Below are 24,401 nucleotides of genomic sequence, written 5' to 3' on the forward strand. Positions count from 1 at the left end.
AGGTAGCTTATATCTTTAATTGTCAATTTTAAGCGATTACCAGACCTATAAGGCTATAAATAAAAGTTATGGAAGTATGTACTTATAAAACACAAATTTTTGGTTTCCTATCAGAAAAGGAAGCACGTAAAGTTTATTACTATACCATGTATTATTTGTATCATATTTGAAATGTTGCCAAATAATATATACTTAATATTATATAACTATGACTAGGTATAACTGTAGATATATTGGGGTATTTAAGGTTTTAAAAATAGGGGAAAGAAAAATGTTGTAGCCTCACCTCTCACTTTTCACAAAAGAACAATAACATACAACATTTTAACTTGTTTTCTTGTGCATAACGTTTATCATGTTTGATATATATATATTTACCCACGAAACCAGTTACAACGAAACATTTTAGAAATTATAACTGTTTTATGAATAGATATTATTTTGAAAAAAAATTAAATAAACATCATATTTCGTAATTAAACATTATAATATGAACATTCTTATTCTTAATAAAATATGAATATTTAATACTATTGATATATATAACTAGTAGGTATAGTTTCGATTTATGGATTGATAGGAGTATGCAAGAAACCAGACATGTTATGTTGTTATTACTTATCTTTTATAGTTTTATAATGGGTACTTTCGTATTCATTTGTATTTTTTTCGACGGTCTTCCCGAGGTGATCGATATAAAATATTATCTTCACTACCCAATGTTTAAATAATGGTGGATCCAGAAGACGAACTGTACAGAGTATAGTCTTACTACTCTTACTCTCCATATAATTACTTTTAATTAAAATGTTTTAAGTTATAATGGTTAACAACTCGACTATTACGATGTTTTTTTTTAACCTGTCAATATTTCCATGAGATGCATTTATATTTATAGTTGGTTACACAGTATTTTTTGTTTATAAAATTATTACATTATAGTCTTAAAGGTTTATATTATATCGGTACATATGAATTAACAAATTAACTTAATTGCTTTTAATATTGGTTACTAATTAAAATATAACTGGTTATTTCGACTTAAGCTGCTTCGTATAAAACCCCAAAATTATCGCTCAACTTACTAATTAGCAGCTATAACCAATTCCCACTATCTACATGGTATACAATTAATCTAATTAAAGAAAACCTAGAAGAAACGATAGTGAAAATGTCTGTTTCAACTTTTGGAGCCGCAAGCGACTATAATGCCACGACCGTTTAATTAATAATTATTGTTTTGGAGGGAAACGCCGCCATCATATTATGATCTTGACCTCGGTGTTGGGGGCCGCCATGCAGCATACTGGTTTCACTGACACGAAAAAGAAAAAAAAATCAAATCACCTCCCCATAGAAAATAATAACGAAAAAAACAACTGAATGCCAAATCACGTGTTGTATTGTATCCTAAATTCATAACAAAAGGTAATAAAATAATAATGTATTATGGCCATATAATATGATATAAATAACCACTTCTGACAGGTTAGGAGACAGTGGTGTGTTCAAAATTTTATAGATACTGGGAATGAAAATGTTCCTATCTGTTCTCGTTCTTCTCACAAACGAACAACCACAACATGGTCAATAATCAACATTTTAACATGTCAACTTTCAACTCTTGCAGATTTTCTATAATATGTTTGTGACTTCAGACTTGTTATTGCAATGCATGTATATTTATAATTTATACATCAATATTGCTGGAAAGTCATAGACAAGACTTGATTGTTGCGACCATCTGAATATTTAAAAAAGTTAATAATCTATTCACAAACAAATTGGCCAACTCGATAAACTTTCAAAAAACTGCTAAATACATCCGTATATACGTAATCTATATTGTATGTAGGTAGGAAAACTGTAAAATAGTAAATACTAAAATATTGTTATCTGTTATCGGATATCGGATTAGTATAATAATAATAACAATAATAATAATATTGTAGTCAAATAGTATTATCGGCTGGCGCAGACGATCGAGGTGACCTACAACGGCTGCGGCATAGATAAACGCGTATAATAATAATATAGGTATAGACTATAGATAAGTCGTCGAGTGATGGCGGGTAAGGTGCGTGCGCAATCCGTGAGCGCTTCTCGCGAGCAGATTGCCACGGCCAGCGCAACTAAACGTGGACCGTGGGGGGGGCGGCGGCGGCGGCGCGCACGGTCATATAGAAAACGCGGGCCGAACCGGTTGAGCGACGTTGCCGGGCCGTGCGATGTTTCTGACCGGAACGCGTTCGCCGGCGCGACCGTTCGACCGGACGGGTGTGCGGGGGGAGGGACTCGATGCTTTCGTGGAGGTGGTGGAGGAGGAGGAGGTCTTGTGTCCTCCTTCCACCGAAATAAGGTACGGCTCTCCACGGCGTCGTCCTCTCACCCCCGTTCTACCTGAGGCGGTGCGTTTGCGTGCGTGCACTGCATCGTTCAAACCTCGGAGGAGTCGCCGCGCGCGCGCGTTCAGTAATTCAGTTTGGTAACGTGGCATCCCCGAACAGGTATACCTGTGCGGTCCGTCTCGTTATTTATAATTTTATCGTTCTGTTCCACGGAGGAAGGGAATGAATAAAAAAAAAATCGAAAAATAAAAGAGAAAAAATTAAGTCGTGTGCGCCCCTACCCCGGCAGGTTTTGTTTTCGCGAGTTTGTGTGCGCGTGTGTTTGTGTATGCTCGATCGTGCGCGCCTGCGTGTGTGTGTGTGTATGTTGTGATATATTTATATATATATATATATATATATATATATTATATTATTTATTGTTATTGTTCGCGTGTGTTCGAGGTTTGCCGTACATAGTCGTGCCAGTGCGAAATTTTTGAAAAATACCCGTCGTGTTGGTGCCTTTATCTCGTCGCCGCGTTCGAGATTTCGAGAATCTCGCGCGTTCGCGGTTTCGGTTTCGGTTTTTATATAATATTTTTGTATACCGATTGGCGGCCGCGAGCTTGCACTCCTCCGGTGCAGTTGTGTTTTTGGCCTTTGGTTATTTGTTTATTTCTACATTATTTTTTGTTTTTGTTATTGTTTGTTTATCGATTGCACGCCGGGCGGCCCGAGTGATCCGAGCACATTAAATATTAATAATAATAATAAGTATCACGCGAGCCGCGCTGGTGTCAATAACCGACAAGTGGGACATCGCGCGTCAGCAAAGAAGTTTCTCCTTTTTACGGAGAGAGACATTCTACGCTGCAGCGTGTACCGGTCTGCAAAACGGTCAGTGTATACGAATTTTATGTTTGCAATCTTCTGAACTGGCAAAATGGTACCGTGGTGGTTAGGCCTTAGCCTTATCGTCAACCAACCCATCTCGGAAGTCAGCTGCGGTGTCTTTATCACTTGGACGACCACGGCCCTCGTCGACTATTTCATATGTAGGTTCTATCACCTAACCTATTATGTAGTAATGTAGTATACTTATTAAAGTATAATGATGTATATTATAGAGTTTAATGCTAAACAACTTTGAACGGTGGTTTTTCTATTTATCTTGTTAGTAGTTGAGTGTCTATTAGTTTTTCACATATTTTGTTATCACTTATCATAATCAAATCACAAAGGTATCAGTTTGTTAAACGTCCAATACATACATACATATATATATATATAAGTGGCTTAATTGGTAGGTACCCATGATTTGAGAGTACTGATATTTCATATCAATGTTACACACAATATTCTTCTTATTTTAAGAAGTTCAAGAAATAGGATATTTCTGTGAAATACCAATAGAAATTAGGTAGGTTAGGTTACGTTGATTGTGTACAAATAGGTAGTTGGTATAGGTACGTCACATTATTTTTGTTCACTCATGGAAACTAAATTAGCCAACATTAATATGTAGTTCTCACAAGACGTTACAACGATAATAATATATTAAATTATTAATATTTTAATATAACGACCCTCACATCGCTTCAGTTGAAATAAAATGTTGGATGACTTTTTCGACATTTTTCAAGGCAGAGTAAATGACGAACGGGAGTTAATATGTGGTTAGGTCCTTTTAAGAGGATGTTGCAGCACTATTTGTTTTCTCTCTCTGGTCCACATTCAAAATAGACAAAACGCATTTACGCAGAATCATTTTTTCTTGGTTTTTAATTAATCTTAGAGTAAAATCACCTATCACAAAAAAGATAGAGAATAATATTTTTGAGGGAATGATTTATCGATTTGTCTAAATATTGTCTCAAAATAATTTAAACATAATTTAAATTTACAAAATCAAATAACAATAAAATATAATATCGATATGTTATTCCCTCAAAAATATTATTCTTTATCTTTTTTTTAATGAGTGATTTTATTCAAAGATTACTTAAAAACATCAAAAAATGATTTTGCGTAAATGCGTTTTGTCTATGCTGAGCGTAGGCCAAAGAGAGAAAACAAATAGTGTTCTGACATCCTCTTAAGGCGTTTTGGCAGAAATTTATTGTATTAACTGTTCAAGTCTCCTTGTGTAGTATCGGGTGTAGTATATATATCTATTGGCTACTGCACCAAATTTCAAGTACAAAATTCTTTTAACTGACTTAAATATATTATACATACTTATATAATTTATATAAACCTTCAGTGGGAAAACGATGACTTATTTTCGGGGGAGGGGGAGAGATCACACCATTAAATTGTACATTATATCTGGATAAAATTAAATTTGAATTAAATAAAAACGGTGAGAGGCGACTGAATAATCTATATTATAATAATCACTTTTGATTCAAAAATTAGATTAGTATCAATTTTTAATAATATTGTTTGAAAACATCAAACGAAAGTTATATATGGCATTATGGCCGTCAAAATTTTCAAACCGACCGCATGCATATTATGTATAATATAGGTATTATAAAAAAAGTCACAGGCATATTATGTTATATGGATAGTTACACGATGTTGTGATTTACAAAACAATCCGAATATCCAATGAAGCCCAGAAAACGTAATAAATGTTATTGTCATTGTAATATATTTTTAACTAAATTATTTCTTTATAATTATTTCTCAATATCAAAAATATTATTTAGCTACCTAAGAACTAAGGATTTTCGTTGATGGAAAAACAATAATAGTCACTGGGATAGTTACTTTATTAAATTAAACTCAAAATGAGATTGTATATATTATTATATAAATTATTGTACAATAATTTATTACTGAAGAAGGCATTGTATTAAATAAAATAAAATAATACATTTAACTCGGAGAAATTAAATTATGTCTTAGTTTTCATTCTCTTTTTATATTAATTCTTTTGTGAAATATTTTTCGATTAATAAACGATTTTTTAAAAGAGGTAGGAACTAGGAAGTAAGAATTTGTTGACATGGATTAAAGATATTCCACTGAAAATTAAGTATGTGAATATTCGCTATTTACAAGAAAATGTGATATATAGTATAATATTCGTTATATTGGTATGATTATTTGATATTTCTACATACATTTATGATGATCCATTCATAAAATATAATGGTTTATATAATTTTATTGTTGATATTTATCTTATAATAAAATCCAACTCATACTATTTACATTTGAACATTTTTAACTTTTAAAGCAATAGACGTATTTATCATATTTGATAGAAAAGTTAAAACAACTAAAACATGCCCCAGGATATCCATTTTTCAAGACGAAACATATTTTCAGTATTAAAGAGAATGGATAAAATATTGCATTTAGGTATATGGTTGGTTCAGCTTAATCTTATTGTTATAAACTATTTTTTTTCTAAATAAAACGGATTTATTTAATTATATTTACATAATCTTGAATTTGTTGAATATTTTCTAATACTTAACAACCCCTAAGGTCAACCGAACAAAATGCCTGTCTCAAGACCATAAGAATTTATGTTAATTTATTTTGAAAATTTAAATCTGATTTATGTCATTCATTACATTTTTTCTTAAGCAACACACCTGTCGTTATTCTTCCGACCCTTTTAAAATGTTAATTGCGTGTTTACTAGGGTAGAAAAAATACCATGGAATACAATATTAGAGTCTATCCATTGATGTTAATTCATATTTTTATTAAAACTGGTTATTATATAAACTAATAGGAATTTGTATTACGTATTCTATAACATTACAAGGCAAATTCAGAATATTTGAGGCATACCCGTACATTGGTATAATACTAGTATTAATATGTAAATATCGTGTTAGTTGTTTTGATTATAAATTAGATTCTAAGCGGAGAGCTTATTAACTATTATGTGTTGGTTTGAAAAAAAATTGTATGTATCTGTCATCATGTTTTGGAACAGTAAAGTGGTTCCAATTTTCAATTTCGAGGACGCTGTCTGATAGGAAATTGGATCTATATAGTAGGTACTTTTTGTAATTGGAGAATCAAAAGTTGAAAAATTCTTGGTAATTTTCAAAACAATCCTTTAAAACTAAGTATAAACGCTATAGTAGTTTTCGACAAACTCGATTTTTTTTTTTGTAATTAAAACATGATAGATATTTACTTGAAATTCTCACCAAATATTTATATAAACATTTTTATTAAACATAAAAAAATGTATACATAAAATTAATATTATTTTTCTAAGCAAACGAATTGTTGTGCTATTTTAAATTTTTTTTTCATCGATTTATTTTAATAAAATTGTTTTTCTAAGTTAAATAGCTTGAAAATATAGTATAAACACAGATTATATACATTATATAATTTTATATAATCTGTGGTATAAGGTTGCTTTTTAGTTATTCATAGGTATAGTAATTAATAAAATCGAAAATACTTGAATACATATAATCTCAATTTTTTTTGTATGCAACATTTTTTTAAACATACTTAAATTCAAAGTTTGACGATATTCGATATTTAACTTAACGATTTTTTGTTATTTCTTATTATGTTGAATTCAAAATATATTATCTATCGAAGGAGTAGAGAATAACAACTCTTGCAAGTACGAATAATTATTAATTCAGAATTATTTTTATTTTCAATTTTGTATTTATACCACGATCCCTCGCATGATTCTATTCTCACACCGATCTACGGTAGGTTTAAGTAGTATAAATATCCTTGGACGCTGATAGACGGTCTCTGGTTAGAATCTTTTTCAATGTACCTATGCAATGATTTATTATTTAATTCAAATTCAACATATCCATTATATAGTCTTCTCGCCTAAACTTACTATACAGTTGAACGACATCTATGTTTAAAAAAAAGTTATATCTTTTTTAAGTATTAATGTTGTCCTATTATTATAAAAACGTATAAAATAGTTTAGTCTTTTTATGATATTTATGTATTGAGAAACTTATTTGAATAGGTACTTTTGGGTACTTCGATTGAACGGTTAAATCGAAATTCTATTTCAGAATGGAGTTATTAAAAATCGTATTAAGTTAATAGTAATTTATAATATTCTCATTTTCACATATGATAGGTTTATTATTTAAGTATTTTTTTTTTTTATTAACTAAAATGTATCCTTGGTGACATAGGTCATTGGGTTGCAAGGTTTATTTAAGTATGCATTATCATAAAATGTATTATTATATAGTTCGATAATACTTCCTCAGCTTTAGAGGTATTTTTAAATTGGTTTCTAGTAACTGACATAATTCTATATCACTAAGCTAATATATATACTTTATAGGTATATCCATATTATAATTTATTTTAATTTCCGGTTTTATAAATATGTTGTGACTTTAAATATTGAATTATAAAAAAATATTTTATACCTATACCTAACTATAATTCCGATTTCCGGACATAATTCTGAGTATAATCTACTGGAGCAAAATAAAACATTTACAAATTAATATTTGATTTTGAACTTTAGGTTAAGAGAGCTTGAGGTATTTTGTCAAGTTCGGATGCACTGTTTATTATTTTTCGGTTTTATCGAAAAATAAAGAGGGTATGATATCGTCTCAGGTTTCAATATCTAATCAGCTTTTGAAAATAATGTTAGTAGTTCACTTCATAAGTATAGTCATTTATTTAATGGACGCCTTAAACTTTGCAAACATTGTTGGTGAATATAACTAGCTTATGTGAATTATGTAGGTATAGGCTTGTGTAGTATACTGTATACGTATACTGACTATACTGTAATAGGCACACTGTTTTGTTTCTGGCGAATGTTTTTAATTTAAAGTTAAATTTCTTATTTAATTGTTTTAAGAGAATTTTAGTTTGTTTTAAAATGTGTGTGACAAAATATGTTTGTTTTATATATGTATATATTTGGAGATTGTGTTGATTGATACTCAAACTTTATGGTAATTAAAATAATTTGATAGTAGAGAGAAGTGTATTCAAGATTGAATAAAAGATTAGATGTGTGAAATGGTTAATATTGTTTTTACTTACCCGTATATGGATATGAATTGTTATCAATTTATCATGATAACAGTCAATCCCCATTCTTTAACATACATTCACTTTTCACACCTACAGAAGTTAAATAACTTCATTGTACATTTTTTTATCTGGTTTCTTAGATTTATAATAATTTATAAATTATATTAATACATTTTTATTCAATAGTTTATAGGACACGAATGAAATTATATTCTTATATACAAGACAACCATTAAATTTTATACTGAACATTATTGCAGTTAATACAATAAATTACAAGGAATACTATAGTATATCAGTATAGAAGTAAAACGATTTATATTTGTTAAATGCCGCGTATTGAACTGTGTCTGACATAATATGGTAATGATTAATGAATAATAGATATATATAGGTAAATTATACAGTGCGTTTTGGATAGGTGATGGTAGGCTTAATCAGCAAATAATATGAGTGGGGTCGACTTGTGTCAGTGTCGGGTTTCTTTGCGGTAAAAAACAAATTACAAAATAATTGTGTCACACCAAGTACGATCACAATGAATCTGGCCAAAAAAAAAAATGATTATAATATATACATATATACACATATATAATCGATGGGACAAACGGCACCAATAGATGGTCGCGTGTTTGTTTGAGTCTATGTCTACCCGGAGGCCAAACTAAATATAGCGTGTTATACATGTGTGCGTGTACTTTTTCGTTGTTGATGGGTTAAGAATTAAAACTGTAGAAGAGGGGTCTGATGTGAATTTTTCAATCGTACTCGACGGCAGCGGCAGAGAGAAGTCACCTTCACCGCCGCTCGCCTGCTGCGTGGAATTGACATTCTCGACTGGTCGACCTTGGCGCGTAATCTATTGGCAGTCGTATTGTCTGCACAACTTTGGTACTGGTCGGCCAATAGACCGATTCTTAGCCCGCGTGGTCTTTTGTCGTAGATTACTACTGAATGTCTGAATATCAATTATTATTGTTGTAGATATTTTAATTTCAGTATCCTCGACTAGGATAATAGAGTACGTTTTATGTGAGTATAGATTGATTTCATTGCTCTGGGTTTGTTCCGCATCATTTTTTAATAATTTTGAACTTAACGCGTGATACTTTTTTTAACGAATGTCGTTGTTGGTAACTTTTATATCTCACTAGTTACTACTTCACTAGTCACCATTATCAATACAAATCTCAAATTATACTATTGATTCTTTAGTTCGAATGCTTTACATCTTTTATACCTATATTTTGATCACATTTAACTATTTAATATTTTTAAGTATATTATTTAAGATATTTTACTCAATTACGTAAAACATTTCACCTAGTTAGTTATTTAAAATACCTTCATACCTAACTATAGTGATTCGTGAATAAAGTTTTACATTTAAAAGACCCATCACCCTTACAACATAAATTAATTAAATTAAGTATAACAAAGACGAAAGGCTGCATTATACGGTTCAAATTATCGTAAATTTGACTATTTTTTAAAATAATAAATTAATTTCAATGAAAGAATTTATAAGGCTATATATTTATAAACAACTGTTTACTGTGACCAATCTATTGTACGGATAGCATTTGTTAGTAAATAATAACAGTTAAAAAAAAAATGTGCTGTAGTTAATACATGGGACTTAGAATTCCAAAGTGAATTTCATGATTGTGCATGGACAGACCGACAATAATGTTAGGCTGTTTGCTTGTATATAACATGCAGTTGAGTTTCGTTTTTATAGTAGCAATTCAGTGATTTTTAAAAGAATATGGATATAAAACCCAACGTAATATAATATAAAAGGTTTTAGAAGGAATGTATATATTATTCAATAGATGCACTATACAATACGACTAAACCAAACCCAAAATTTATTAGGTTCTTATAACGAATTTACTCAGGTATAAAGTATTTGAAAAGAATGTAGAAAAATAACGTATACTGGTATACTATAAATTATTAAAATGTGTTTACATTTTTAAATAAAAAAATAATGAAATTATCATAATTTGAAAGTTGATTCATATGACAGAATGCGTGTGATATACACGCTATTAATATAATATTGAATGGTGTCTGAATGGGTAGTTATTATAATTTAAAACGTCGCGCTTTAATTTGATGTACCTATAAATTTACAACAATTTTTGTGTATTATTTTAATTTTTAGTTTCAATACATTTAAAGCTAAAATTGAATATTATTATTGAATTATTATAAGTTTTATTTTTACTCTTATTAAATCAATTGTTCGCAGTATTTGAATTTAAAAATAAATAAATTTAATATAATTATTAAATTAGTATAGGTACTGAGTACAGTTAATTTATTAAAATAATAGTTGATAGGACAATACAATTTTTCTATAGTTGAAGCTATACGAGATCTACTACGGTCTACGACTAAAAGAGCGAGTGCTATATAACATTTTTTTTTTAATCGTTTCAGATTATGTGTATATTATATTTAGTATAAACTTATCTCAAATTCAAGTTGTCATACAAATAAAATAAACTAAAATAAAAGAAGCTTGTTGGAGAATATTTATTTATTTATTTTGTAAGTGATTTGAAGTATATACGTGATTTTTATATTAACCATAGGTATTTAACATAATTGATACAACTATATATTACATTTACATTGACATTGTAATATTGTATATATAATAGGCCTGGTATCTATTCTAACCTAAAAAAAATATATCATACATTTAATAGGGATTTACCGTTTTCGGCTTTCCTATGTTGTATAACAACTCGGTCTTATGAGTAAATGGAAAACTCTGGGGCACTGCACCTGCAACACCCTGTACCGTATCCGTATGTTATAATAATAAAAGTAATATTTTAAATCCTCGAATTTATTGGTATTTCCTTAAAATTATTTGCATTAAATTTATTTTTATTTTTACCTTTAACATTCAGTTCCGCGGTGGAAGCCATCCGATACACACGTGTCTCTGTGCGCTCCTCTCGTAATTAATATAATCGCACTCATTAGCGTTCACTGTTCAGTGACAATGAGTAAATCTTAGTTGTACTTTAGTGTTTCTTTTTTCGCAACCTACTAGCAGTGTTTTTATTATGATAAACTTACCAACGTCGCTTGTATAAGTTCTCCAAAATCGTCGTTTAAAATCCTTACATAAGTTCGCCGTACTCACATTACTGCGTTATTACGCAATAGTGCATACGAGTTCTCCTTATCTGCGACCGCCACCAGGCGGTCTAGATAAAACAAACACACGCCGCCGCCGCCGCAATTTAATTAATTATGAATAATATTAATAATAGAGCTAATCAGCAAATCGGTCAACGCAAAACAACAACGTCCAGTCAGCCAATTAAGTCAAACCCTCACGCTTCTAATACCAAATATGACGACGCAACTTCAAATAAAAATCCAAATGACAATGTTACTCATGCTACTCAAGGTAAAAGAAATCTCTCTTCATCTTCTCAAACCTCATCGACAAGCGATCAGGTCAATATTATATCGCAAAATATTAAAAAAAAAAAAACCAAACTGTTTAAATCAACAAATCGGTTTGAAATCCTAAATCAACTTGACGAGCCTGACCAAAACTCGTCTTCTCAACAGCTGCCTGACGAACCAAACAATGATATCTCAGACGAAGTTTTCAAACCCCCACCTCCTATTTTTGTAAGGGGCGTGTTAAACTACTTAGACCTATGTACATCGCTAATTGAATTAATTGGTGTAGATAATTTCTTCTGCAAAACGTCTGCTGACCGTTTAAAAATTCAAACATCGAATCCTGAATCATACAGGGCACTTATTCACTTTTTAAAAGATCAAGAAGCGGAATTTCACACTTACCAGCTCAAACAAGATAAACCACTCCGTGTCGTCATACGTAACCTTCATCCAACCACTAATGTAGACACAATTAAAGAAGAACTAGAAGTTCGTTTGTTTGAAATAAGACGTGTTACAAATGTTCTCCACAAAGTAACAAAAATTCCACTTCCGCTCTTTTTCGTAGATCTAGAGCCATCAATCAAGTCAGCTGAAATCTTTCATCTGTCCTCACTGTTGCACACGAAAATCAAAGTCGAAGAGCCCTACAAGTCTAAAACAATCAGCCAATGTACAAACTGTCAGGAATACGGTCACACAAAAACCTACTGCGGTTACCCTTCACGCTGCGTCCGCTGTGGCTCAAATCACAAGTCCCCCGACTGTCCAAATCCACGCTCCGATCCACCAAAGTGTGCTCTCTGTAGAGGCGATCATCCTGCAAGTTACAAAGGCTGTTCCATATACAAGGATCTCCAGCGTGCCAAAAAACCATACACCAAAAGTAACTTTGTACCAACTAACACTAGATTTAATACCACAAATGTTAGAGATAGTCATCCAATAAATGACACCCACCCAATTCAGCCCGATTCTCATTCCCCCACCTATGCCCAGGCTACTTCTGGTAGGTCAGCTAATAATCCAACTCCTTCAACCGCTCCTGATTTAAATTCTACCATCACAAACTTCCTTGAGGATTTCAAATCACTGATAAATCCTCTAATATCCCTACTCACCAAAGTAATCGAAAAACTTCTTGCTAAATAAAATGTCAGACAAAGCTACAAATAAATCACTTTTAATACTACAATTTAATGCAAATGGAATAAAAAATCACGTCAACGAACTCCAAACAGTTCTTTACAATTCACGCATTGACTTAGCACTTATTACTGAAACCCATCTCACCAAATACTCCAACATTTATATACCAGGGTATAAGCTTTTAAAAACCGACCATCCTGATAACACGGCTCATGGTGGTGTCGCTATTCTCATAAAAAATGCTATTCAATTTCAACCTCTTCCACATTTTTGTTTTAATTATTTACAATCCTGTTCCCTAATCATAAAGTTAAATAATATTCCTATTACTATTGCGGCCGTCTACTCTCCTCCAAAACATAAGATAACGTTTCAAAATTTTACTAATTACTTTAACTCTGTGCATAACAATTGCATTATTGGTGGTGACTTCAATGCAAAACACCATTCCTGGGGTTGCCGTGCAAACAATCCGCGTGGTCAGGTTCTTCATAATTTTGTAACTAGAGAAAATCTTAAAGTCCTTGCTCCACCAGGCCCAACATATTGGCCGACCTCAGCACGTAAAAACCCAGATATTCTAGATATTTTCATCACAAAAATCCCAAACAACATTCACTGTACTACGGAGAATATACTTGACTTAAATTCTGACCATTCCTCAGTACTGCTAACTCTTAATGTCTCTCCTCCTCTTCGACAGGAATCCCCGAAATTATTTAACCATACTACTAATAAAATCAAATTTCATGACCTTGTAGACCAACAAATCAAATTAAACATTAAATTAAAATCCTATGACGACCTGGATCTAGCTGTTTACAATTTCACAAACCTCATTCAAAGTGCAGCTTGGTCATCTACAGTCACCTCCCTCAAACTTTCTAAGACTCCTGCTATACCAGTCCACATTCGTGAAATCATTGTTGAAAAACGTAGGTCAAGGGCTCTTTACCAGCGAACCCGCTTGCCTTCACACAAGCAAAAATACAATAAATTAGCCAACCATCTAAAAAAATTGTTAGCTAAACTCAAAACTAAATCTTTTGAAAGCTTTCTAACTAATCTCTCTGCAAATGATGGTAGTCTTTGGAAAGCAACAAAAAATGCATGTAAAACTAAAGCCCCTAACGTCCCAATAAAAAAAAACGATGGCAGCTTTGCTATATCTGATACAGATAAAGCTGAACTGTTCAAACTCCACCTATCTGAAACTTTCCAACCTCACCCTGATATTGCCTCTCCAAATAACATCAACTCTGTGGAAGAGTTTCTAAACTCCCCACTACCAGTTGCTCTCCCTGTCAAACATTTCACTCCGAATGAAGTTAAATATGCTATTGATAAATACCCTCTCAAAAAATCTCCCGGGTTTGATCAAATTACTGCTGAAGTTGCCAGATGCCTGCCAAAAAAAGCGATCATCCACCTCTCACATCTATTTAACTCTGTTCTTAGGCTCTCATATTTTCCTTCCCTCTGGAAATTCTCGATTATTATTCTGGTTCCAAAGCCCAATAAACCTCCTGACACCATTTCCTCTTATCGCCCCATTAGTCTATTACCTTTTTTCGCTAAAATCCTTGAAAGACTTTTACTTAAACGTATTCTACCATGCCTAACTGTGAATTCCATTCTTCCCAACTCTCAGTTTGGATTTCGATCTACCCACTCAACAATCCACCAAGTTCATAGAGTTGTAGATGCAATTTCTTATGCTTTAGAAAAAAAATTATATTGTACTTGCGTTTTTCTTGATATCTCTCAAGCATTTGATAGGGTCTGGCACCATGGGCTCCTTTTCAAATTGAAAAAATTTTTACATCCTGTATACTTCCTGATCATTAAATCATATCTTTCTGACAGATATTTCAGTACTCGTTTCGGTGAAACCCTCTCCAGTATAGCCAAAATATCGGCAGGCGTTCCACAAGGTGGAATTCTTTCGCCTGTGCTCTACAACATCTACGCCTCTGATCAACCAACCTCCCCGAATACGCTAGTCGCCGACTATGCTGACGATAAAGCTATAATCTCAATAAATAATGACCCGGTTATTGCCTCCCACCATCTTCAAAATCACCTCTCCCTCATGGAAGAATGGTACACCAACTGGCGGTTGAAAATAAATCAGTCCAAATCCATACATTGTACTTTTACCCTTAGACCTCCTACCTGCCCAGCTGTCTCCATTCATGGCATCCCTATTCCAAACTCACAAACAGTTAAATATCTTGGACTAACTTTAGATCGTAGATTAACCTGGGCCCACCATATTAAGTCTAAACGAACAAACTTAAACGCTCGTTTACGCCTTCTTAAAACATTTATTAACAATAACAAATTCACTAATATCAACTCAAAACTGCTCATATATAAATCTTTAATCAAACCAGTCTGGACTTATGGAATAGAGTTATGGGGTAATGCAAAAAAATCAAATATAAACAAAATACAAACTTTTCAAAACATAGCACTCAGGAAACTTCTAAACGCTCCTCCTTACGTCTCAAACCACACTATTCACACTGATCTAAAAATGAAACTGGTACATGAAGAAGCTATAGATCATTACCAACGCTTCCACAATCGTCTTTCCTCAAATAGCAACCCGCTAATACGTAATCTTGCAGTCCATACTATTCCTGGTAACCCACCCAGACGTTTAAAACGTAAATGGTGTCGCGACCTACTTGTTCACCCCCCTGCCCTCAACTAATCATTTACAGAGTATCAGTTGTTTAACTAATTATTCTAAAAAATAAAAAAAAAAAAAAAAAAAAATTTAAAAAATTAAAAAAAAAAATCAATCAATTTGAGTGTCATTAGTGGATGACTTCTCACGTCAAGCGTATCATGTTGTAAATTCTCTAACCATATAAACTTATTGTGCCCCTAAGGTATAGATTGTTTATCTCAAATAAAGAAAAAAAAAAAAAAAAAAAAAAACCTTTAACATTGATTTAAAAATGTACACCTATATATAATAAGGTCTGCAGTAAATTAACTTAAACATAATTTACCAATTGTTTTATATCAGTTACAATTTCAGACCTCAATTATCTGAGTAGGCACCTACCTATTTTTCGAAAAAGAAAAACACTTTGTAGGCACAACTAATACATTATACATACCTACCTTGTTTCACTTAAAATCTCAAATCAGTTCATATTTTATATACGTAACTATTTTTTTTTTTTTATAATGTGTGGATAAAATAAGAAATACACGTGTCAAAAAAACACGTGTATAAACATTGAAAAGTCTTTTTAAATGTTTTATATATAGTCAACCCTTTGAAAGCAAATTCGTTGCATACTATACACTTATAAGTTATAGGTAGGTATATACTATATAGTATATACCATTATTAAGATCCAATAACACGTCGTAAACAATGGGACTAATGGAAACACCACCGTACATCCGGCTTACATGCTCTCTTTCTCTCTCTCTCTCTCACTCTCTCTCTCTCTCTCTCTCTATATATATATTTCACACACACACGGTAGAATGGAAATGACGACAAACGTCCGGGAAATAGCGTTCGGCAATAAATCACGGGCACGCCTGACTGTATGTATATTGTAACGATTAACGCCACCCTGACCTCTGTAGTACTTAAACAACCTACCCAACAGGCAGCGGTGAGTTTTACGCAAATCTTTAACTACTGCAGTGTGTATGTCAGTGGTTTGGTACTATTTTCTTTGGTTCATTATCTTTCCAAAAACCAGAAATATCATGGACACCGTTCCATAACATAACAATTATTTTAGTTGCACCGTGTATTATGTCTATATTACAGACAATTCACCTCCTTCATATAATTTAAGCATTTATCTATTTGTGATATAACCCTGTCGAGTATGACGGGGTACGTTTATGTCCCATGTAACGTGGGAATGTGGGATACTTAATATACGAGAACAGTTTAACCGCGCGTGGATGGGTGATGGTTAACGATTTATAAAATTGTTTAATTTCGATGGTTTATAATTTTTTTTATAGTAAGTACTAAGTACAGGCAGCTGGTTGTTTTTTAGTCGATACATTTCGATATCTTATTTATTTATTCTTTGTCAAAATACAAAATTCAATTTATATTGAACGCTGGTAAATAGTTATTAAGTTTTTATGTTGTTTATATGTATAATGTTTTCATAGAGAGAGAGAGGGAGAGAGTGTGCGCGCGCGCGTGTGTGTGTAATGCTTCGAAATTTGTCATGGACGTTTAATTATAACAAAACAGTACTTTAATAGTTTATTTCTTCAACTATAATAATAAATTACTAGATACAGTTGAGTCTTGATAACTCAAATCTCAAGGGGAGTAAAAATAAATTCGGTTCATGTATTTTCGAGTGCCAAACCTACCTTAAAAACAAAACTGAAAAACACTTCAAGGTGCACTAAAAGATTCGAGGTATAGCTAGAGATTTTTGAGTTGTTGAAGTTCTAGTTATCGAGATGTTATCGAGACTCAACTGTATTATAATACTGAAAATTATTTTTAACAGATTTTCATTTTTTCAATGGTATAAAAAATAATCTGAATAATTTTATGTGGATGTATATGTTAAGTTAATTATTATTTCAATCTTGTAATTATTTTAATTAAATGTTCATGCAATTCGTATTATATTTTTGCAAACGTACTAAATTACATTTTAAAAAACCAATTAGTTTTGTTGTTGAATATTAACTTCAGAATTTTTGATTGATTAATTACGTATTTATTATACATAAAACAAATGAGGATTTACCAATTATATTGTTTAGATTCGCATTAAGTCACAATGCGCCAAAGCCACTAGGAATTTCTCCAAAAATAACCTCCTCAATCGACTTTTATTATTTTATTGTTTTTTTTTTTTTTTTTTTTTTTTTTATTCATAAAGTTTTACTTACGAATGTCATCTTAACTTACTGTTAATAACATTATTTTTTTTTAACATTTAGAAAATAAATAACAATTAAAAAAAAATACATTAGTGATATAAGATACAAATGACTACATATATGTAATATTATAATAATATTATAATTTCTTATTAAATTAAATTAAATTAAATAAATTAGTTATAGGCGTTATAGCAACAAGTCGTGGGGACGTCCACGCTTGATTATTTTATTGTAATTCATAAATATTATTCTTAAGGACTTGTGATACTTTGCGTTTCTATGTAAATTATTATCATTATTATTTACTATAAATAACAAATTTTTTTAAACACTAAATTAAATTAGTGCCATTTATATTTTATCCTTATAGTAAACCTATTCAGTTGTCACTTCGTTCTATGGTACATTGGTATTGACTTGAACTAATAACAGTTAGAGATTGGTTTTTGGAAAAATTTAGTTCAACATACCTACCATAAACTAATAGAAAAATAAATTAGGCAATATACCATAAAATATCATTAAAAACAATATCTGAGAATCGTTTTATATCATATTAATTATTATTTAATGATTTATTATTGATTTCAAATTTAACACATCCATTACTAGTGACATAGTTGTTGGCGAAAAGTAGGTACTTTCGAGCACTCGACACCTATAGTATTTAGCAGAGTGATTTTTTATTTATATTCATGCAGAAATAACGCACCTAAGTATTCAAAATTACTATTCTCGTTTTTGTTTTGTCTTCAAAATGTATTTAAAAGAAACTTCACTCTTATTATTTTATAATGTATTGTATGAATATGGTAAAACTACTTAGATATATATCAGTAACTTAAAATATTGAATAAAATTATGTTTACCTACATATTATTATGTATAATTATTTAATTATTTATTTGTTTAAGATAACATGAAATTTAATTTTTCTTGTTTTTTATAATTTTTATTTATATTGTTAGTAGAAAAATGTTTTTGGCAAAATATCAAGGTATTGGTAATGCAAAGTAGGTATCTATTGATTGGAATATTTACATATTTTTATCCATATTTTAAAATTTGTGATTTTTGATTGAAAACCGTGTGGTTAATTTGAGTAGGGCTCCTATATAATAGATAGTAGCTTAAAATACTATTTATTATTTCGTTTTATTAATTATACATTACAAATCTGTTTGTTTTAAAAATTGCGTCTAAGTTAAAAAGAAAACGTTATTAGAAAAAAAATTCAAGATTTAATGACTGCGGTGTTCAATTAGACAATATAGTCACGCATATACGTGCGTCAATTAAGTGATTAATGTTTTTTTTTGTTAGACTTAAGATGTAATAAGAACCCTTCAAACAAATGTTCTTTTTGATTGAGTTTTAAAAACATTTTCTAAAAACATAAATTCATATATTTTATATACAAAGCTATATGTATAATTATATAAATATTTTAGTTAATAGGTCAACTTTTATAAGGCTATTAGTAGAATAATAAAAGTGCTTAAACAAAATATAAGTACCTATAGTAGTAGAAGTCAAGTTGTAAATTTAGATCCATTTTAGTCAATTATTAATAATTGTAATCATTAAATTTAAAACACATTGTTGCCTTTCTCCAAGATGACTGTTAACAGAAATGAGATGATGAGTGCCAAATATCTACTTTCTGTGTCTTGTTTGTGGTTTATAGTTACCGTTCCCGGTTGTGTACTGTACTCCTTACTACAACTGCAGTAACCTACTCAAGTGTGAACAATAATTTTTAAACATGTAATGTCGATTAATTTAATTTTAATTCTTATGGATTTATTTTAAATAATTTGAAGTACTATTTCTTATTGTCTTGTTTATTGGATTACCTTATCAATACACTGTATGTTCAGAGATAGGTATTAAGTATTTATACCATTTTCTTACGTAAATAATAAATATTGATCGCATAAAAGATTAACGTTATGTGAAAAATCAATTTATTTCTAACGGATGTTTTACGCAGTTGGGAGGAGTCTAGTACAACGATTAACCAACAATATAGTGTTTGTACTGAGTGTAGCAAAATAGGGCATGAACAATGAGCATGTATATTATAGCACATGTTATATATTTTGACGAAAAATACCTATGTTCACAAATCACAATGTATCTATGCATATGTTTAATGTAAATGTTGGTAACGTAAAAAGTTTTATAGATTTTTTCCAGTATCGGTCAGACGGGTTGGTGGGCGGGTGTGTACAGAAATGTATAACAATATAGATACTATCATGTAATTAGTATTATAGTGACTTATTATAATTATTCTGATGGTTGTTATTAACACCTTAGTGCGTTAACTGTCACTAATATTATGTGTCCCAGGATGTCATATCAATAGTTAATATTATAAGTATACTGCATTCGACGTTAATTGATCGTTGAATATCTTTGGTACGTAAGTTGGAATTTATATTTTCTCCATTTTATAGGCAGCCGTTATTATAGTAAAATATATGGGCGTTTGGCCAACTTGGCTTTTGTTCAGTTTTTGGGCGTATTAGTATAGTTTATCAGAATGAAATATATTGTTTGCGAATAAAAAAATATGAATAGGTACCTACTTATAAGTTACATAATAAAATTATTTTATGAGTCGTAAAAATAATTGGGTACACCTATTTGATAATTATTTAATTTTTGTTATTACAGAAATCATGAAGAGACGACACTCAGAGGCCTAATGGAATGAAGGAATCCACAGGCTTTTTCGGCGACCCGGTAAGTAATATAAATAATACAAAAGTTTAATATACGTTTTAAACGGGTTGATTGTATTCGAATTTTCATCGAATTTTTATTAGATTAACTTTATGGCTTTATAGGGTTGAGTTGAATAAGTACATTCTGTTGGAAATATGAATAACTCGTTCATAACAATGTCGATTGCTAAACTGGTTTGAGTAACACGTAGAAATATTTGTATAAACCTATAAAGTGTAAATACTTGAAGAAAACCTGTTTATGTTTCCCGCCAATATTTTTGGTATTGAAAGGTACACAATAATATTATTATACTTATTTAATTGATTCTTGATAGGTAGGCATGTAAAAGCATGGTATACATTACAGTATTGAACCATTTGTCATATTTTTTTATTTACTTATGCAAGCAAAACATACAAAAGTATTTGATGAATGAGTAATGACAATACTGACAATAAAGGATTTTGACAACGCTACTATAAATATATCTTGTTAACATTTTACTTCGTTTAATCTCAATTTATTCGCTATAATAGCCTACACAGATACATTGTGCTTAAGAAATTTTTAATGTGATATTGGTTGGATTATTTAAATAAATAAATGAAAAAAATTATAATAAACAATACAAATGAGGTAGGTATAAGGTAATATATATTATTTTATCTGTAATACATCAGTCTAAATTATTGTCACCACCAGAGACCCTGAAGTGTTAAGGAGCTGAGACTCTTGAGATTTTTTTCCTTCTTAAAACCAAGCTCGTACAGCGTATGCAATATGCATATTATGTCATATATAATATTATATATATACTACTACACAGTACACATGTAAGTAGTATCTCTTTATAAATAGTACATGTTGTTATATAAATCATAATTTTTTTTACAAATGTCTAGTTCATGTTGAATTTAAACCTTTTTATCCGATATTTTCTTCATTATTTTTTCGAGTATTAACTTGTATATGTCTAAAATTGTTATTCATCTTTAATCGAGTTAAACGGACTGTTGAATTGATTTCATATTAAACAGGTATTAATATATTGGTCACTGTGATGCTATATTTATATCATATAGCTCGCATAAATTACACGAATATATTTTGCAAATGTGCGATCCATCGCATGACGTGTTTGAAAGTTAGCGAACCGGAGCAAGGACCAGCGAACCGTTGTATTCTATATGTGTGCTACGATAATATTGCGGACGTGTTCATTTCCATTCTTTTATATTTTGAACGAAAACGAGTGAACCGCAAAATATACATAAATTCGAGTACACATTTCTAAATCAAAATTTAACATCGAAGACTATTATTTGTCAAAGTTGTTATTGTTTAGGAAACACTTAAATTGTATCATTGGATATAAAAATTAACTTCATATTTCATAATAGATATTAAATTATATATCTATATGTCATCAAAACGTTTCACTGGTTAATTTTGTTTTTAAAATTAATTATTTAATGCTTAATGTGTTTTATGACTTTTTCTAAAGAAACAATTTATTTAAAAATCAACATCAATAACACTATAGGCATCTACTTACTATAGTATAGTATTTAATGTGTTTAAAATATTAATGAGAGTTTGTTACGTCAATGGTACTTAACCTTTTCTGGGGCTACGCGTAGGTCATCTGTTGTGGCTAATGGGGAATTAAGTATTTAATTTGCATATATGAAACTCAATGCTCTGAGTCTCAATTGTCACCGAAATATGATTACATTTTTTGATATCTTGTTACCTATGCCATTTCTTTTGATCGAAAATAAATTATATCATCTTTAACGAAGTATTCATATTTCTGATTTTGAATATTTATTCTAAGTTAATATCTACTTATAAGAAGATTGGTGTAGATATCTTGTATACTTTCTCGTCGAGTATATATTAGTTATATTAAGAAAACTTAAATAACATAATATATTAAACTATATTCAGCTGAAAAAATTTATATAATATTTGATGTTATATAGTCTTATGGCGGATTTTTTTATGAAATATGAAACGTTTTACAGATAAGCTCGACTGGTTGATGTTTAGATCACACAACGATGTAGAAAAAATTTTTTGTTTGAGAATACTACACCGATATCATTTTACGTGATTTAAAAAAATAATAAAATTATAATATGTCACTTTTTCTCGAATTATACCCAATGCTTTATAATATGTTTTGTTTTGCGCATACTCTGATGAACTATAACAAGTTCAAACTCATACATCATTCACTACTGTATTATGCTAATTGTATTATATTATATTGCTGAAAAAAAAAACACGATAATTTTCGATGTTGCAATTTACTAGTCATTATTTTTATGATTCCATTACGATGTTTTTTTTTAATGACTAGGTACTACATGCTTTGCCAAAAAAACTTACCGAGTATTTGAAGGCCGTATTTCGTTAATGTTGGAGACCAAACATTTCGTTCTGTGTTTTGTATTTATATTATACATATATGTACATAATACGTCAGTATTTAAACGCTTGTCCTTGAGTAACAAATAAATTATATGTTCATTTTGGTTTGAAGTCTAATGAAAAGTTAAAAAGAAATTTTACACCTCATTTTAGTGTTTCAAATAAAAATCAGTTTTATTTTCAGAATTAGAAATAGTTTTGCGATGACGAATGAAGAAAAAACCAGTTTTTATGGATGTTTATTAGTGATACATATTACATATATATACTAACTATACAGATGTACCTAGTTACACTATAATACAACTCTAAAAATTAATTTTCAAAAGATTTATGTTTAACATTTAATAAATATATTTTTTGAATGGATATTTTTTACTATTTTAATAATTTATATTTATATCTATAGCCCTTAAAAGTTATTAGTTTTTAAAGTACCTAGGAGTAATTCATGTTTACCTATACCTAATATATAACGTAAAACTAAAATGTTTGTAGATGTATATGGGATTGTATGTTTTCATGAAATAGCTAAACCTAGGCAAGTTCGTTATTTTTCTAAACTAGTTAAAGTTAAGTATAATATTCAGGCTTTTTGATAAAGAAAAAAAAATCATGAGCACCATAAATCGAAACAAAATTTTAAAAGTTAAGAACTTACATTGTCTATATGGTTATATTTTAATAGCTAAGGAAAAGTATTTTTTTAATTATTTCATTTATGATAACGTTAAAATAAAATATATTTTGGCGAAGATATGTAGATACTATAGATTCTAATTTTCATAAGCTATTATTGTTTGTACCTATATATTTGAATAATATTTGTGAACTCGTAAAATTGTATTGATAATGTGAATAATTGATGATATCGTTTGTGTTGTGTTATGACTTATATGGTATTCATTCCTCTATATTTGTTTTCCATTAACAAAAAACGGTTTATTTTAATTGAATTCCTGTGCTTGTTGACCACGTCATATTACTGTTTAATTAATTTTATTAACGTAAACAGTCATCAAAACCTTATACCGTTTAAGTTATTAATGTATTGAAAATCAAAATATGTTGGTGTAAATATGGTCAAAAAAGAGACCACATAAAATTACGAATCCCATTAACGAATGTTAGTAATGTAGTTTTAGATCTTATATAAAAATTCGTTCGATAAATTTAATTTGCCTGTTTGAAAGGGTGATCATTTTTCATATAGACATGCGCACAGCGTTCTTGGATCTGTTCTCGAGTTTTGTAATTCATGTCATTTTTGGAGATCTGATGGAATCTGAACGATATGAACGACATAATAATATGACAATATTACACGACTTTTGACGTTTATCGGCCCGTATTGATTGTGGGTGAGACCAGTAC

General features: G+C 30.3%; 1 protein-coding gene across 2 annotated transcripts in view; it reads left to right on the top strand.

Moving 5' to 3' along the window:
* The first annotated feature begins 2,476 nt into the window (after positions 1-2,476).
* Positions 2,477-24,401, top strand: part of ASPP (Ankyrin-repeat, SH3-domain, and Proline-rich-region containing Protein) — a 105,426-nt gene continuing 83,501 nt past the window's right edge. The window contains exons 1-2 of one of the 2 annotated variants that reach the window (XM_015510527.2): positions 2,477-3,385; positions 20,538-20,606. In XM_015510527.2, the coding sequence (XP_015366013.2) occupies positions 20,574-20,606 (33 nt within the window). In that variant the 5' untranslated portion in view covers positions 2,477-3,385; positions 20,538-20,573. The remainder of the gene's footprint in view (positions 3,386-20,537; positions 20,607-24,401) is intronic. The other variant, XM_015510528.2, reaches the window with a different exon arrangement.

The sequence above is a fragment of the Diuraphis noxia genome, unplaced genomic scaffold (assembly GCF_037042655.1).
Source record: "Diuraphis noxia isolate RWA-SAM2 unplaced genomic scaffold, SU_Dnox_SAM2 contig0002, whole genome shotgun sequence".
NCBI classification, from domain to species: Eukaryota; Metazoa; Arthropoda; class Insecta; order Hemiptera; family Aphididae; genus Diuraphis; species Diuraphis noxia.